Raw genomic sequence first — 19,122 nt, 5'->3', positions numbered from 1 at the left:
GAGCATTAAGGATCTGCAACTAAGGAATTCTTCAGGGAATCATCCTGTCATTGTTGTAATGAAAAAAATTCTTTACCCTCAGTCTCTGAAATAATGTTCTCCCTATATCCATAAAGAAAGTATCAAGCAATGCCAAAATATAAGGCAGGGCAAAAAGAAAACAAACTATATAAATCTGCCTGTAAAACAAATTACAATGAAATCTCTTTGATTTCTGTTTTCCCTTTCAAGCTGTTAATAGTTTTTTTTTCTCCTTATATGAAATCTTTTGCTGACTACAAAAGCAATAAATGGTTATAATAGAAAACACAGGAAAGTATAATAGACAAGGTTAAAATCACCCAACATCTTTCCAGAGACAACTGCTCTCAACAGCCCTACAGCAGGACTTTAAATGATTCAAAGTCACTTTGAATCTCAAAGTAACAACTACTCTGGAGATCAAAACAAATTCCTGTTTTGCTTCTCCTTTTTATTTTTAGAGAGGTCAAGTAATTTTTTTTTTTCATTTCATAAATAGTATCTCTCCTCTACCAGCAAAACTGTTTTGGGACAGAGGTTTTCCTCTGGGTCTCTTTTCTCTGAAGCAAGTTCTCTGCCAGGAACCACCTTACTGGAAGGCATTCCTGGGCTGACCATCCAGCTGGGTGTCTCTCAGTGACTACACCCCTGTCCTAACTGTGGGGCTGAGGTGATGTCATTGCCTTTGCAAACTGAATTTAGTTCCTCAGGATGGAGCTGGTGAATGAGTTCAGACTTCATTTTTCAAATGGCCGGGCTTACTTTAATACACAGTAATCTACGTCCAGGTGAGCTATGTTTATATGATAAGATCCGTGTGTATACGGTACTTTGGGAATCCATTTTAGTCTTATTGTTTATCTACTGTAGAAGGTTAATTGTTTAACGACAATTTAGATTGCATCACAGTGCAGTTAGGTCCTAACCAGGAACAATAAAAGTCTACTGAGAACAGTAAACTTTACAGATATATTCCCTTAAGACTTATTTTTCTCTTTTACCTGAGGTTAAATATTAAACATTATTATCATTCCATAGATTTATCAGGCCTTGATCACAGAATCTTTGCTTAGATTATACTTAAATACAAGAGTCTTTAATTTTTGTGTTAAAAGCAGATAACCACATGCTCTTCAGTAAACAAGAGGATTTCAAAAATAAAGTGCAAAGTTGGATATGATTTGATCACTTTAATACAAACTGTAATTATTATTTGCTTTCCTTTAGTCCTGGGAGTTCCAAAGGCAATTTAATGCACAGGCTTACCTTGGAAAAATTCATCTTCTAACAGTGAAGTATCCCACGAAGTCAGGCTGCTTCCCTCCCTCATACCTGCTGGCTTGGGAACAAACGCACCGTTAACAGGTTGATTTTCCGGAGATGAACTGTGTATTTTTGCCTGCTAATTTAAAAATAGAAAATGTAATATTATTTCTGGACCTTCTCCAGCCGACGTGTTCCCACAAAATGTTCCAAGCTTAAAAGTCCTAGTCCAAGGACAGCAAACAATTTTCCTAACATGCGTTTCTCCAGTTGTAATGTTTTGTTGTTTTTTCGCAATTTCCAAGTGATCAAAAAGCTTCTCCATCCCTGCGTTAATTCCTTTCAGTATGTGCCTTCGGGCAAGACATTGAGCCTCTCTCTGCCGAAGGTTCCTACAACCTTACACAGCACTACACAAACCTTACGGAGTTTCTTGGAAAAGAGGGAAAAACATTGACCTCTTTTGAGTTGGTAGTGTTGTCTTCCTGGCCCCAAAGGCTGTAATTTTAGATTTCTTAACATTGTGCCTCTTTTCTATCAAAAGGCAGTTAGCTGTAGCTTGCGGTGGTCCTTAAGATTTGTGATCTCGATGGGTTTAGGGGAAAAAAAAGTATTTCTATCCACAGAGCTGATGTAGAATGGTGGTACCTCCCAGACACACATAAGGAACTGATCTGAAACAAAGGTGCTGAAAAGCATGCCCTTATAAATGTTTGTTTTTTGAAACATTGCTAGTTTTATAAGATTGAGAACTATGTAGAGCCAGAGTTCTTTTCCTTCCTTTACTAGCAAATTTTATCTTGATTTCAAAAAATTCATCACTGTCCTACTTTTAAGCTTTAATTTGCCTTCATAACCTTGGCGGAATTATCCACTCCCACACCTTCACTTTCTTTTGCCAAAACGCCATTTGCATTTCCTCCGTCAAACTGGCTCTGTCGCTCATGACTCCACTTCAACTCGTCCTGCACCCTCTCCCTGAACAAGGCTAGCAGCCACTCCCCATTCCAGTCGCTTTATTTTCAGCTCACTTGCTACCGAGTCCTCGCCTCCTGAATCACTCTTTTCCCCAGGTTTTCTCTTTTCATTTGATGTTTGCCATCACGTTTTGTCTCATCTTGAGTGCTTAAGACCAAATCTCTAATCTTTCCAAAGTTCCAGCTTTTTAACTTCTCCATCCCAAGTCTGTCCAATCCTAAAGCCCAGGTTCTTTTAATCCTTGCATCCCTCACAATCTAGTATTTTTACACCTGCCTGTTTTCTTTCTCAAGATCTAGGTTAGTTTTTCCTCCTAGAAGCCCTGTCCAAATTTCACTGACTCAGCCTTTCCAGGTCTGTGCGCAAGTCGTAACTGAATACATACCAAGGAGGTTTATTAATAAGAAAGAAATAATTCAATGATAAGTTATTGGTTATTGGATATAATTTAATACACATATTAAATTTAGAAGTAAGCAAATATTAGAAGCAAAACACAACTATAGGGGTATACCAGTTGGAGGTAATAAAACAGGAAACTAATCATTTGAGAAATCAGATCAGTTACAGCTAAATTCTTTTCTCTCTGAAGTGCATCAGGGTGTTCTCTTTTGCACCCTACCTACCGTTTCTCCACGTCTTTATTTGTGCAAATAACCATTGGCCATAGACCATCTAAGTCCATTCTTCCCAAACTTGCAGTTTTGGTAGTTGGTGCATGGTAGATACATTTGATTAAGAGAATAGTAGGCATCACTGTCTCCCAAACATTTTAATATCCAAACAAACTTCAGATGTCCTCTATGTAGACCAGAGTACATTCCTTTTTAGCCTCCTGGATCACATTCTTTTATAATACATTTATAATGAAATGAAAAGTACATGAACTGAAGACTCAGGTGAAGAGATGAACCTCTCTAGGCTGGGAAGGGTATCTACCACCCAGAGGCCCTGAATGTAAGTTCCTTGGGTTATATTTCTGTCCAGATCTTCTGCTTCAAGGCCAACCCTATTCACCTAACATATTAAGGATGCTTCCAACACAGAGAGATAGGAATTATATGGCTAAGAGATAATAAGGAGAGTTCAACTTCACCTCTGTTAGGATTTTTTTTTCCAGTAATAGAACCGTCTGAAAAAGTAACTGCTAGTCAATGGTAGGCATCTGACATAATGAAGATCGAACACATGACTCATCCATCCCTAGACCTCAAGCTTTGGTTTAAGCTACGTGAGATACTGTCATTATATTATTATTACTTCTATCAGCAGCAGTAAATACACATTGATTATTCTAGGCAATGTGTTAAGGGCTTTATATGTGTTACTTTATTTCATTATTTTAACAACCCTATGAGGCTGGTAGTATTATTATTCCCACTTAGAGAAAACCACACTTGAGAAAAGGGAGGTTTCAAGAGGCCAGGTCATTTTTTTGCTTCAGGTCACACTGGTGGAGGGAAGGACTCATTCCCAGTTTGTCATTTTCCAGAACCCATGTTGAATCACCCTGTTGGACTTTTTCATCAGTTTATCAGTGCACTGTATCCCCGCTGGGGGCACCGGCTGAGGCCAAACACAGGTTTAGAGCTGCTGGGAAGACTCTGAAGTTTCTTGTCACCGAGAGCAGAGGTTAAACCCCTCCTGGGCTCAGAGCACACACAGATCCTGGGTCAGGGCTCAGTCTTGCACCTAAGAGTCTTCCTCCAAATAAGGTTCCATGCCATAAAGTCACCATAAAAGATGACGCCTATTTCCCATTTCTGGCCTGGAGGATAAGGCTCAAACACCTTCGTGCAGCAAAACCGTGTCAAAATCCTTTTCCAGTTTTTGATGTAAGCCTTTCCTCCCCAGCTCTCTTCAGTACCCACGCTCCAAGCTCCCTACACACAATGCACTAAAATGCTGTGCAATTTTTCTGAGGCCTCTGCATCTCTGCTCCTGATCTTTGCTCTTTCTCCTCATCTTCTGGAAAGTATCAACTCATCCTTCAGAGTCCGGTTCCTATATCACACTCTCTGTTCTCCCAGGAAGAATTATTCACCACCATATTTTTTATGCACCTCTGGTATGGTACCTACCATGTCACATCAAAGTTGTGTACATTCTTTCCACTCTTACTTTACCACTAGACTCCCCCTTCCTCCCTGAATCACACATTTCAATCTCCACTCTGATCTAGGAAACCAGGGATTCCAGGACCCATGAAGAAAGAGCCTGGAAGTGGACCAACTTCTAAAATAACCAAGAGAGCATGGTACTCTCCTTTGTATCCTGAGGACCTAGCACAGCATCAGCATATAAGGGATTAATTCATATTTACCGAACTGAACTCCCACGTATGCTTCCCACAATAACATTTCCCACTTCTGAATTTCTCCAATGCATTTTTATATACTTTTTTCTGTACTGTCTTATATTTGAACAAAATTATCCATTTATTCAGTTTTTATTATACTTTGAAAATATCTTGGGGGTGGGGGTATACCTCCACCATGCTTAGCATGCATGGGGTCATGGGTTCCACCCCCAGTACCTCCATTAAAAAATTAAAAAAATATATCTTCTTTCATTTGAGCCTTAAAACAAATTTTGAAATAGGCAGGGCTTATCATTCCCACTTTGCAGATGGAAAAACTGAGTCTCAGATAAGTATCTTACTCAAGTCACAGGAATAATAAAAGGAGACACTGGCTACTGACTCTCATATGGTCTGATTCCTTCATCCTGTTTTCTCCACTACATTGTTCTTAATTGTTCTTTTATTAACATACGTATCTTCAGTTAGGTGGTAAACTCTCTGAAGACAGGAGAACCTTGCTTTAAACATTCCAGGCACACATTTATGGATTGATTTTTGCTACACTAAGGTATAAAATTACATATATAAGATCACTTTCAGTGAAGATTATTACAGAAATTGAGACATGAATATTGACTATATTAGGATTAATACATTAAAACATGTCTGAGGCAGGAAAGCATAATGGTTAAGCACATGAATTCTACACACGTCCAAATCCTGGTTCTGCTCCTTAATACCTGTACAGCTTTGGACAAGTTTAACTTTTCTGTACCTTAGTTTCTTTCTTGAAAAAATGAAAAAAATTTAACAGCAACAATAACGCCCCTCGGGGGTGGGGGATATAGCTCGGTGGTAGAGTGTGTGCTTGGCATGCACAAGGTCCTGGGTTCAATCCCCAGTACCTCCATTAAGGGGAAAATTAAAAATAAAAAAAAAAATTAAAAAGTAAATATATGTAAAAAAAACCAACCAAACAAAAACAAAACAATAACACCCCTCACCTCGTAGTGTTACTGTGAGGATTAAACGAATTAATAGTTGTGAAACACTTTAGAAGGGTATCCAGCCCTTAGTAAGTCCTTGTTGTGAGCTGTTGCTGTTCTTCTGTGGTTATAGAGAACCCTGGAGGATTCCTGCGGATGCTGGCCACCTATGAGTTAGAAAAGTGTCCCACAGAACTAGGGGCCAGGGTCGGAGGATGCCGGCTTTAAGGTCTCAGTTACATCTTAAACATGGTACATAGAATCCGCTGAGCAAAATTAGGCTTTCCGCACCCCCAAGTCACTGTACTGACAGTGTCTGCAATTCTGACATGAGGCGACAAACAAACCTTGGTCACAGCGTAACCTCAGACCACCTGAGAACTTCCAGGGCAGCCAAACCTGTAGGGCAGCTGTCGGAGCGGAACCCTAAGCTCACCGAGGTCATCAAATGCCTTGGCTTAAGTCAACAAGTTAATTTTCCAAGGTGTTCTTGAATTTATCCTGTACCTGCTTTCCTGCAAAGGTCACATCCAGCATTTCACCGTGTGGCTTAAAACAATACATTAATTTCTTCTTTCAATATCTGAGGACTCACATCGTGCCAGGCAGTGGGGATCACGGGTGAGCAGACGCAGCCCCAGCCTCAGGGAGCTCACACCAGCCCATGTGGCTAGTGCCACAGTGGAGGTACGTTTCCAGGGGTGCACAGCTGGCGTGTCACCTAACAGCAGACCCAGCCAGAATTTTCTCAGAGATGAGGAGTGACCAAGAACTGCCAAGGCCATATGGTTTGTCTCCCCCCAGAGATGGTGACTACTTTCTCTGGATTCCTCTCCTATAAGGAGATGGTTCTCAACTGGGGAGCAACTTGCCCCTCAAGGAACCTTTGGCAATTCCCGGAGATATTTTTGATCGTCACAATTTAGTGGAGGGGAACTGCTGGCATCTGGTAGGTAGAGGTCAGGGATGCCACCAAACATCCTATGGTACACAGGACAGCCCCACACAATGGATTACTCAGCCCAAAATGTCACAGTGCCGGGGTGGAAAGAAGCAGCGAGTGAGAAGATCTCTAAGTTTCTCCCAACCGAAATAAAGGGGTAAACTGAGGCAAGCTCAAGCGATGAGTGTGTTTGGGAATAACAGAGGAGTTACAATTTGGGACACGGAAACTGTAGCTAGCTGTAGGCACGTCCGCTGAGGGTTTGGGGTTGGCTGTTTTTGGGCAGAGAATGTCAAGAGGGGAGAGTTCAGTTAGAGTCTGTTAAAACCAAAAACAAATGGAGACCAGCTTGGAAAATTTTCTGAGCAAAATAAAACCCAGTCCAGTCTTACAAACAAGCTCAAACCAGCTTATTCTGTGAAGCCAACCTGACCCAGGTCATTTCTTGTTCATGCCTCCGGAAACCATAAGCAAAACTTCCCAAAACTGATGAGAGGCAACTCCTGACCAATTCCCTATCATTTGAGAAAATTCCAATATTATTATCAGTTTTCTGTAAATCAGGCATTTATAGCAAACCAGTCTTTGGATCCTTAAGCTTTGTCTTCCTCAAAAAACACACATGAGATTTTCCATTTTATATCCTCGAGTTTCATTTCAGATCGAAATTCTTTCATGCTCTCTAGCTCTAAAATTTCTGTTTTCTGAAACCCTTTGCTTCTTTCAAGCTGATGTAAATGTTTAAATAGCAGCTTCCTTCTCTGTTGAATGGAAGGTCAGCCAAAACATGTAGTACAACCTCCAGCAAAATGTTGGGATCCCCTTTGTACCATCCCTGCTAGGCTGCCAACCAGGTGAGAGGAAGTTCACGATCTTAAAATCTCGGCAAGAATCCCTGTGGCATCAATGGCCACCTCCCATCTCTCTGCAGGCTGAGGGGACAGGACTTTCACGGGTAAGTAATGGAAATCTATATGTTATACAGAACCCTTGTTTTCAACAGTGGCTTCATTATTTTCTCTCTCCTGCTTTTTTTTTCCCATTGTCTTTAAGAAAAAAAAATTTATTGAGGTCTAGTCAGTTTACAATGTTGTGTCAATTTCTTGTGCACAGCACAGTGCTTCAGTCATATACATACATACATATATTTGTTTTCATATTTTTTTATTATAGGTTACTACAAAATATTGAATATAGCTCCCTGTGCTATACAGCAGAAACCTGCTGTTTATCTATTTTATATATAGTAGTTAGTATCTGCATCTCCTACTTTTTATAGTAGTTATTAACTGGGGGTAACTGTCACTGGCTTGAGTTTCATTTATATACATAGTTCTTACCTTTTAGATTGATGTGCTCTGAGCAGTGAAATGGTTAAAGGAAAGCAATTAGGAACCAAAGAGGGTGGATGGTATAGCTCAGTGGTGGAGCGTGTGCTTAGCATGCATGAGGTCCTGGGTTCAATCCCCAGTCCCTCCATTAAAAAAAATTAGAATAAATAAATAAAAACCTAAATACCACCCTTCCCCCTCTGCCAAAACAAAAGAAAATTTAAAAAAAAAAAGAGAGTGTCACAGAAGGATATCCACTCACCCGCATACTGGACTCTGAACTTGCAGGGACTCCAAATTAGCTCTCCTGTGTTCTAACTTCTAGGTGCCTGTCTTTCTTTTTAAGTTCCTCATCTGTTTCAGACTTCCTAGCTCTTAAATGGTAGAGAATTGTTAGCTCTGAGCACCTCTCCGAGGAAACGTACAGAGGCATCCCGGAGCAGGGCTCTGTTCTTTCAGGGACCAAAGCTGCGTTGTGCCCTTTCAGTTAAAGGAGAGTCTGCAGGTAGCGAGCAGCTGGGGCTCATAAGCAAAAAACGGGCTTCGGGGCTGATGGAGATGTAGGCGTTTCTGACTCTGGGCGTGGAGTTACAGACAACTGGGTCTTCCAGTCCCGACTGTTGCCATTTACCAGTGTGACCTTGCGCGTGATCTTTAAATTCTCTGAACCTCAGCTTCTTCATCTTTAAATGGGAATAATAACAGTGCCTACTTCATAAATTACCTCAGGGGATTACATGAAATGATCAGTGTCAGGTGCTTGGATGGTAGCAGGTTCTCCGCTAGCATGTGGCAGTTGTCGGGGCTGGCATCATGTCAGTTCTCAAGCGTATAAAGGAGAGAGAGAGGGTTCCATGTGATCTAGAAAGAAGTAGCATTACTCTGAAGAGGAAAGGAGGCTCACTTTTGTTTGGGGAGTAAAGAACCTCTGTTTTTATGCACTCTTCACCAGAATTCTACCCCATGCTTTTTGTACAAGAAGAAAGGAAGGTGTTAGTACTGAGGGCACAGTCAATTGAAATATGCCTCTACCCTCCTCCTGCACACTTAGGTCCCTTCCAAAACTCCGTTTTTCTTTCATCTCCAAACCACATGAGTGACTCAGAAAGACAGAGGTGTACACAGATCAAAAGTCGTGACTGCAAATAAGCAAGAAAACTTACAGCTTCTCAATCTTGTTAGTATATGAACACAGAGATAGATTTAAATTGAAGCCCTTTAAGTGGAGGGTCATGTTGGGTCAGTCCCCCAAATGAACTTGTTCTGTCCAAATGCATCTCACCTATCAGTGGCTTCCTCTTTGAATACAAATGATGATCTTACCCAGAAGAGGCCTAGCCTAGACCCACACTGGTCTGCAGGTTTATCTGGAAATTTTCAAAGCTGGTCTCCATTTGTTTTTGATTTTAACAGATTTTAACTGAACTCTCTTCTCTTGACATTCCCTGCCCAAATACAGCCCACCCCAAACCCTCAGTGAAATTGCCTGCAGCTAGCTACAGTTTGTGTCCCAAATTGCAATTCCTCTGCTATTCCCAAATAAACTCTTCCTCTGCCCAGCGCTTTGCAGCCCTACGGGAGTGCCACGTGGTAAAACGTCAGAGATGCTAATGAGGGTCTCAGTGGACACATCATGGCCTCACTCCTTCCTGGCAGTCTGCTATTTGAGCACTTCAGTACCACAGCCAACTGGAAATCCATCACAACTGGGAAATCTGGAGCTTTTTAGGAGAAATCTATGCTTCTCAAGTAAATATAAAACTGAGCCATGGAGAATTCTATTTAAATAGGTAACCAACCAGGAATTACATTAATTCTGAATTCTTTAGCGCGACCTTTAGTTCTCTGGCTACTTACCAAAGCGGTTCCCTTCACAGACACAGGAGGTGTGTGGCCGTCACATCTGTGAAAAGAATTTGAAACAACTTCTTTGAAGAAGTGCCTGACTTTTGGAAAATCAACAGCACGTTTGCCATTATATCTTGACATCTTGAGAAGATATGTTTCTGATGCTCAGTAGGGAGACATTTCTTGCTCGGTGCATTGCTGAAAAATCTTTCAGAAACCTTTTCCTGTGCTTGCTTAGGATCGATGTTTTACATCTTTGTCACTCAGATAGCCGAGAAAAAAGTTACAAAACTTGTAACTTTTGATTCGTACTTGAACACAGCATGAAGACACAGTAACAGAAATAGTCGCATTTGTTGAGTGTTTACCAGTGTTCTCACACTCCACGGGCATGTGCCCTCATTTAGATACATCACTCTTGAGAAGTGGACACTGTGACAGCTCTCACTTTACAGATCAGAGGATGGAGGTGCAGAGAAGTTAGAAGACACTGCCCAAGGTACACAGCTAGTGGCTGCCGGCTGACTGATCTTGGGCTGTCCTTAATCAGCACGGCACACAGAGTCTTCTTGCAAACGGGAAACAGATTTTCTGCCTCTGTACATCTTTATTTTAAAGAGAGATTAAGGCAGAACCAGACTCAATAATCCATGAACGGATTTTTTTTTAAAAAAAGCAAACCCTATAAAAATGGCTTTAGGATGTTTATTTTTATAACATATGCCTTTTTATTCTGAAATCATCTTGGAAGAGAACAACCATGCCTTTCTATTTATGCTGCTTCTCTAAAGTTCAGTAGAAGGTGATAAATTTACAAGACATAGGCCTAAAATTGAGATAAATGCTGATCTTTTAAATCTATATTCCTATGCAAGGGTGCCCTGCCTGAATTACAGTTTAAGACTTAATAGACTGTGATGACTCAGAGTTCTGAATGACATCAAGTCCTCTCCTTCACTAAGAGAACCGCAAAAGGGAATCAAGAATTTAAAAAGCTGGGAATTTGGTCAGATCAATGAAAAGTGGCAAGATGCAATTTGCCTTCCTTCAAAATCCTAGTTGCATCATGGTTCATGAAAGTTGAGCAAAATACCTGGGAGGTCAAACAATATTTTTAAAAGATAACCCACATGCATTTTATAGTTTAGCTCAACATTTAAACAAATTAAAATTAATATGAGTTTTTTCATATTATTCTGAAATACCATCTCTATGCTCATCATATTTAGAATTTCGAGACAGCTTTTATCTGTGTTCGTCCTTTCCATACAGCTTTACTGAGCCTGCGTGCCTTCAGTACACCAGGCACCGTTTTGAGTGCTTTGGAGGAAAAAAGTATGACCGAGACGGCGACCCTGTGGAGGCTTTACTGTAGGAAACATTAGATAAACAGCCAAAACGCCAGCCACGACGTGGTACCGCTACGTGGTAAGGACAACACAGAGGTGTAAGTAAGATACGCTGAAAATGCAGAGGGGCCGGTGAGCACTTCCTGGGGATGAACAGGGAAGGTGAGGGGGCAAAGAACAGCCTGAGCACAAGCCTGGAGTGAGAAAGAGGGAGGGAGGCTATGAATTGGCAAGTAATTCAGTTAGCCTGGAGCCAAGAGAGTGTGCCAGATGGCACAGATTCTTTCCAGAGCCCTGTGGGGCTGCCGGCCTCAGGGTGCCCCCACACAGCTCAACACTCTCATCAGCTCACCAGGCCCCCCATCTGACTTGGAGAGAAGGCAGTAGGCTGAGGAGGGCAGGAATCAGCTTCTGAGGGTGGCAGGAGGCTGGAAGGTGCAACTTTAGAGGATGCTCAGAACAACAGGGACAGAGCGTCACCAAGTGCGAGGGTGTGCTGTGAGGAAGGAAGCCCGCTCCCTAACAGCGTGCAAGGCCAAGGGTGCCATGTGGATTTCGGTAGCAGGTGTAGGACTCAGGAGGCTTGGAGGCCTAGAGTCTCTTGCCTTAAAGTTAATCTATGTGTCTGACATGAATGGCTTCCACTTGCAGAGTGAATAAAAACAACAGTGCAATCATGAAAGGTATGCTGGTTAAAGTCCTCTGGGCTTGGTGATTGCAAGGGACACAAAGCTATCTCTCCTGCGTCTGCTCTCAAGTCCTGCTGATACCACACCGTGAACATCTCTCACACGCACTCCCACTTCTCCAGCGGTGGGCAGAGCAGCTTCTCAGCCTCGGCACTGCTGGCATGTCTTCAGTGTAGTGGTTTGTCACATGCATTAGGTGACATCTAGCATCATCTCTGACCCTACTCACTACATGCAAATAGCACCCACCTTTCAGCTGTGAAAACCAGAAATGTCTTCAGACATTCTCAAATGTCTTTTCGGGGGCAAAAATGCCCCTGGTTGAGAGCCACTAAGCTAAAGTCCTTTTTCTAAAATTAAAATCTGATTACGTCACTTCTTTGTTTAATGGAAAAATTATATACAATACACACATACACACAGGCATGAAATACACCAAAATATTAATGTTTGCCCAGGTCAGTGGGCTGGGAGTGATTTTTATCTGATATGTGTATTATATAATAAAGAAATATGCTTATGTATATGAAATATGATATAGATAATAAGGAAAAGAATGGTATTATTTGGAAAAGCGATTAAAGGCTCCCCGCTGTCTACAAGCCCAAGTCAAAGCTCCTTAATTGCACGTACAAGGTCCCCAAGCTCTGGCCTCTGCCAGCTGCTGCCACCCCACCTCCTTTCAGTCTCACCTTACGCAGGGTCACAGAACCTCGGTGACCCACATGAGTTCCTGCTTTTTTTCCAGTCTCTGTGTCTTTGCTGTGTCATTCTATCTGCTGGGTGCAATCTCCTGACTTTTAGTTCCCTAACTCAGTCCTCTGTGGCCTTCAGAAATCGGCTCTCCTTTTCCAGAAAGGTTTCTGGATCCGCCAGCCTGAGTTAAGTGCTTCTCCTCCGCTGTTCTCCTGGCAGGAGTACCATGTATTGACCACAGTACTCACCACCCTATACCACAATCATCAGAGTCCTCGGATGTTGGCCAGGACAGATGGCATCCCCATGTGAATTCTACAGAGAAGCCTTTCCTCAAGATCCTTACTGTCATTTGCCAGAAAATCGCCACCACGAACATAAGAATCCATGGAGACCATGATGTGCTCGGCACTTCCCAGAGTTCCGTGGTGCACCTCCTGCCCGACCACACACAGCATCAGGTGTCCCTCCTAGATTCTAAAGTCCTCCAGGCAGGGACTTTGCCTTATTTTCACAATTTTATCTCTACCAAGAGACACGGTATCAAATCCGGATTAGACTTTGATAAATAAATGAAAGAGAAGCTATCTCCTCAGCTATTAGAACCATGTCAGGAATTCTGACGGCCCTCCCCACTGTGGGGGTAAGAAGCTATGCCACCCAGGTTCCCGAGCCTGGATGAGCATCCAGACATCCTGGAGATTTAAACCTAAAGCGCCCCACTTCAGACCTGAATCAGAATCACAAGGCTGGGGACTGGTAATGTATCATTATTTTAAAATGTTGATGAGATTCTAATAATGATCAACCAGCTCAACCGGGAACCACTCCCTTTGCCTTGCGTCTCCTCCTGTCACCACAACCCTACTGTCGATCCGGGGACACCACGCCTGGGATCGCTGGAGGAGCACTTCCAAACAAGGATCTTGCTTCCTCTGATTTCTCCTTCTACCTAGGTGTCTTGCATTCCTGTGCCGTCCAACTCATGCCTAGGCTCTCAAGCAGGAGAAAGGAAGATGATATAGTGGGACATTTGGAAAGAGGTGGGGAGGGAGAGGGAGAGGAAAAGGGAGAGAGGCGGGGGAGAGAGAGACAGAGAGAGAGCATGGAATCCAGGAAAAAAAAAATCTGCTTTTTTAACTCCAAAATAGTATTTGACCTTTTTGGTCATGTAAACTCAGGTCGAAGCTGGGCTGCTTCAGCTGTGTACAGCCTATGACAGATCAGGCAAATCTGGGCATGTCTGAATGAGACCGGAGGGAAGGGGACAGGGCACTGCCATTCAAGGAATGACCCAGCAATTAACACCAAGGTGGCGGACAATTCAACTCCCAACAGACCTTGAGGCCCAAGATGGTGGGAGATGTGACTTCCAGTGGACCTCGCGCTTCATTACAGGCTCTCTGTAACACATCAGCGTGGGGAATGACACTCCCACAGGTGCCATGACGGTTCCGAGGCTGATCATAAAAGGTCACAAAGTGGGTGGTGGCCCAGTTCCTGGGAATGAAACCCAGCCTTTTCCCCAGAGTAGCTGGAATGGTCTTCCTGCTTGTTAGCATATGAACTTACCGGGTCCATAAAAACTAACAACCCCCACACCTTGTGACCTTCTCTTGCCTTCTGGGACAGCCTGCACTCTGTCTGTGGAGTGTATCTCTCTGAATAAGTCTACTTTTACTCAAATGCGGCTCACCCTTGAATTCCTTCCTGTGCAAAGTCAAGGACCCACACTTGGTGGGGTGCGTCCCAGGGACTCAGCTGAGACCTGGGACATAGCCATCTTCTCATGCCCCATTTTCCTGTGTCTTGAAGAGCAGCGAGGTGGACCTACCAAAACTCTTTGCATCTGGAGGTAAAAAAATCATCCTAAAGGAACAGGGTAGGGTACAGACACACACTCACTCTCTGGCCACAGCTCTGCAGTGAGCACTTGCTATGTACTATGCACTGTGATGGTCCTCAAAAGAAAGACGCCAACTTGAATTTAACTGTCCATGCTACTCATGAGCCTGATGAACTAGTTCTCTTTTGCTTTCACTCTGGGACTCCAACAAAGGAAAGAGTAGAGGAGGGAAAAGTCCATATCCCCAAAGTCACCATATTGAACTGGTGGCACATGGCTTCACAGCTCTGAGGACGTGTGAGGACATGGGAGTGAGTGGCCCCCTTGCAGGGACGACTTCACTGTGGAGTGTGTTGGAGCATGGATCAGAGGGTGTCTGTCACATCACCCATTCATGGTGGGGAGGGCATCGGTGGAATAATGCGGGTCTGGAATAAGAAAAAAAAAATAACTGTAGGTGCTACTTGACAGCCAGGAAGGCTGCATTTATAAGCTCATGACGTACACTATTAGGCAATTGCTGAAATTGCTGAACTCTGTGGAAGGCATTTGTGAGGCAATGGAGTTACAGAAATTCTGTGGTATGGACTGAGCACCATAGGACTCAGGCAGTAAATGCCCCAAAACAAGGCACGAGGAAACAAGACATACAGGGAAATGTTGGGGGAAATATATACGCGATCCAGACCTCAATACCCGAGGGCTCCAGGAGTCAACTCACCGCGGACAGAACCGCTAGTTGGCTGAATCCGCAGATACGGAGGGCTAACTGTACATTTTGTATAAGATACTTAAGCTTCTGTGGGTTTTGGTATCCCTGGGGATGGGGGGCGTCCCACAACCAATGCCCCGCAGATATGAAGATAGAATTGTACATGGCGTACTTTTCTTTTCTTTTTAATATTTTTTAAAAAAATTCTTTTAAAATATTTTGTTTATTTATTTATTGTTATTGTTGTCTTTTTGTTTTGGGGGAGGTAATTAGGTTTATTTATTTACTTATTTATTTTAATGGAGGGACTGGGGATTGAACCCGGGACCTCAAGCATGCTAAGCATGCACTCTACCACCTCCTTCCCTATGTGTACTTTTCTTGACTTTATTGCGTAACAGTAAGTAAATTAAAACATTCATGGAAATTTTTCTTTGTTCTGGGGTTAGGGTAGAGTTACAGAGGGTGCAGTTCAATCATTTACAAATAGATTTAAAATAATAATGGGAAAATTTGGGAAGTGCATAAATTTGGGAGGAGAAATCAGTCATATGTGAATCAGAAATAACAAAACATATTGCCTTTTTATGAATTAATGAAGTCACTATGATCCTATGGCTTCCTATCCACTGATAATAGAAAATCGAAGCTTCAACATACCGTACACTTATATTGGCTGGGCCTTTCTAAAGTGAATACGTATATCTGGTGAAATAATGGTCTCTTTTCTTTTGAGGAGAGTTACCCATTGTCCAGTGTCATTTCTCAGTTAAATCATAGCTTAAAAGAGGAAAAGAAAAAGACAATAGTAAAGAAATTTCTCTGATACTCAAGTCCTTTAGGGCTGAATAGAGGCTTTTTGCCAGGAGGGGTTGGCTCTCTCGCTGTGATTTCCAGAGCAGCCTCTAAACCGCCTTGCTGACTCGTCCTCCGGAGCACCGAGTGTGACAAAATCCAGCCTTGATGGCTTCAGCAAGTAGAAACCTGACTGCTGCCTGACACAGGATGACTGTGCTTTCCCCGGGGCCCTTTGTCAGCCCCTCCCGCTGCGCTTATGGGCAAGGAGGAGCTCCTGAACCGAGTCTGTATTCTGAAGCTTGATTGTGTATTTCGAAAAGATCAGAACTGCCAAAGAAAGTTAGGCTCTGCTTTAGGGAAGAGAGCCCCTCCGAACGTGTGACACGCGAGTTAAATTCCTACCGTAGTACCCATAGTATAACAACCCTCCCCTCCCGGTCCAACACGCACATAGTCACGTTCCGGATTTATACCCAGATATTTAGGTCATACTCATATTTTAAAATAAAAAAGGGTGTACTTTTACGTTTTATCTTCTGAAACCTCTTAGCAGCAAAAATAAATAAATAAATAAATAAATAAATAAATAAATAAATAAACAAAAACAAAAACAAAAACAACCCAGTGCCTTCGTTATATTCGGCACCAGCACAATTACTCCCACTTATGGTTTGAACATAAAATGTATTGGAGGGGAAGGGTATAGCTCAGTGGTAGATTGAGTGCTTAGCATGCACGAGGTACTGGGTTCAATCCCCAATATCTCCATTAAAATAAATAAGCCTGATTACCTCCCCCCTCCCAAAATAAAGTAAAATAAAATAAAAGGATCGTCTCAATCCCTTTAAAAAAATGTATTTAAAGATGACACATTCTAAAAAGTGCTAAACACACACACATATGCTTACATTTGTCTCATTTTTGCATGCTGTGTCTGGTTAAAAGACAGCTACAAGTAATTTTGTTACAGAAGAACAGTGGCTGAACAGAATTTTGCAAGAGTTTCAATTTTTTCCATTTGGTCTATAACCAAAATACATGATACCTTGAATGAAGATTATAGATCTTTTATCTTCTTTGGTCCACTTTTGCAGCAATTTGCAATATGAGCTTGGAAATAATTTGTCAATAAAGTCAACAGTTTCCACAACTTTTTCTACACTTGTCTAATGTTAGATTGTTCAGCTATATATAAAAAACTCTGCCTTAGAGAAAATCACCTGAAACACAAATTACATCCTAAGTCCCAGCTCCCCGCACGTTAGGAATGTCTGTTTTCTCCTTAAAAAAATATTTCCTATAAAGGAAATACTCCTCAAGTTTAACTTCCCAAATGAGAGAATTACTAGTGTTTCAAAACATTTTTTTCCTTTTTCTTTTTTACAAAGAAAAACAACTCACCTATTTGAAGAATATTTCCTTGGAAGTGACTCTGGTAGAAACAATCACATAAATCTACATTTTGTTCAGCTGTTCATTATTTCATCAAAGACAAAAACAGCCTCAGGGGAAAACTGGAAGCAAAAACCCTTCCATTTCTGCAAGAGGGAAGGACAGAGCTGGGCTCCAAGTCCGGGAGCCTCATTATAAGCCTCACCAGCTGCTGGCTGCCTACTGTTTTTCAGCAAGAGTGACCTCCAACCCCTTTTATTTAGCGCTGCAATGCACGCTTAATGGCACACACAGAACACGTCACGTGCCAAGCCAACACCTTAAGAGGGTGGGAAGCTTTTCAACCAGGAAGACAGGCTGAAAATATTTAGCAGTCAGCTTGACTGGAAGCAAAGCCTTGTTCGTTTTTCACAAAACAATCCAACAACGTAATGAGTCAAGATGAACTGATTTACACAGTTCTCAACTGGGAGCCATCTGGAACGATGCCTCCATTGCCCCCAAAGTTTCTCCTCCTCCACCTTCAGTTTAAATTCTGGGCAGCTACATCAGAACGGCTGCCCTCAATATTTCTAATGGTGGTAATATTTTTTCCTCTCTGTTTCCAAATTCAGTTTTTCTCTACTCTCTGCTCATCTCATTTACACTCGTTTACTCTTTATATCCCATCTCTCCTGACACATATACTCCCCAAAGAAGGAGTAGTTTCAATTTAAATGTATCTTCCCAACCAGGGCATAGACCAGGGTCTTGGGGCAAAGGAGAATCTGTCAGTAATTATTTCCCAACATTTAACCCATCGCTCACCAAGGCCACTTCCTGAGACCTGTGCAGTTGCTTAGAAGTTGCAATTCAAATTAGCCCGGTTTTATGGTTTCTTAAGAACTTTGCTCAGTCCTGTTTCCTTTGTTACTATCTGAAATTAAACTCTAAGAACAAACATTAAACATTCTGAACACAAAACAGGCTGCTGGCCTCTGGTATCAGATAACGAATTAGCTGTCACATGATCGAAATTTAACTCACCCTTTCTGTCCCAGTGATTGAAGCTTTGAAGTTTCCTTTCTGGATTTTCTGAATGAGAACAGGGAAGCAAATGATGATCTGTAGCTCTGCCCAGAAGGCACGGATGTTGGGTTTCTCGGATTAGGGGTATTTTTCGATCTTGATGTTTGTAATTCTGTCGGCTCTAAAAGAAAATTGCAAACATTTTGCAAGATTAAAATATTTTCACGAATATATGTATATTAGTGTATGACTGAAAAATTGTTCTGTACATCAGAAATTGACACAACACTGTAAACTGACTACCTCAATAAAAAAAAAGGTGGATTAAGTATGGATGGATGCATGGATAGATATGTGATAAAGCAAATATAACAATATGTTATTTGTAGAATCTAGATGGTGATATCATTTCAATTTCTCTTGATGTTTGAAATTTTTTGTCATAAAATGTTGCAAAAAAAAATATTTGCAGGTAAATATATCTCGGAGGACTAAGGCCTCCCACCCCTGCCCCCTATAGAAACTGGAAGTTCAACAGGCATCCCCACGTGAAGACATTAGGAATCAGGGCGAGTCCTCTGCCTCTGAAGGTTCTGCTGAGTGGAGAAAACCCTCACAAAGGGGAGGGAACCTTTCAGTACATACTGTGTGCTGCGGTTCTGTAGAATGTCCCTCCCCTCACACCAGCGGTGAGATTTTTCTCAATGTGTCTTCCCCAAGGCTATCCAAAGCCAAAGGTAAGGTGTCAGGGACCTCATTCAATTCTCATGCTGTTCTTAACTACCCTGTACTTCAGAAATTTTTGTTTTGGTGCCTTTAAAACCATACTGATAGATAATGTAACTTTTTATACCAAAGGAAGTAAAGGAAAAGGAAATAAAGCCTTTGAGAGTGTTCTTTATTCCCATCAAAAATCTAGCTCTGTGTATATGCGTTTGCTACATATATGGTTTATATGTG

The 19,122-nt window shown here is 42.0% G+C and overlaps 1 protein-coding gene and 1 non-coding gene across 9 annotated transcripts in view; one reads left to right on the top strand and one right to left on the bottom strand.

Moving 5' to 3' along the window:
• Window positions 1-19,122, bottom strand: part of EXPH5 (exophilin 5) — an 88,754-nt gene that overhangs the window by 9,691 nt on the left and 59,941 nt on the right. For 2 of the 8 annotated variants that reach the window (XM_072954035.1, XM_006217359.4), the window contains exons 3-5: window positions 18,181-18,343; window positions 9,682-9,727; window positions 1,288-1,423 (exon numbers count right to left, since the gene is read on the bottom strand). In XM_072954035.1, coding sequence (XP_072810136.1) covers window positions 1,288-1,423; window positions 9,682-9,727; window positions 18,181-18,343 — 345 coding nt within the window. Of the gene's footprint in view, window positions 1-1,287; window positions 1,424-9,681; window positions 9,728-12,402; window positions 14,184-17,163; window positions 17,367-18,180; window positions 18,344-19,122 lie in introns of those variants that run through there. The other 6 variants (XM_031675527.2, XM_072954034.1, XM_031675528.2 and 3 more) reach the window with 6 other exon arrangements.
• Window positions 5,403-5,474, top strand: TRNAA-GGC (transfer RNA alanine (anticodon GGC)). The gene has a single exon. It is a non-coding gene; the product is annotated as a tRNA-Ala (tRNA).

Source organism: Vicugna pacos, chromosome 33 (genome assembly GCF_048564905.1).
Source record: "Vicugna pacos chromosome 33, VicPac4, whole genome shotgun sequence".
NCBI classification, from domain to species: domain Eukaryota; kingdom Metazoa; phylum Chordata; class Mammalia; order Artiodactyla; family Camelidae; genus Vicugna; species Vicugna pacos.
This window is presented reverse-complemented; position numbering and strand designations above follow the sequence as displayed.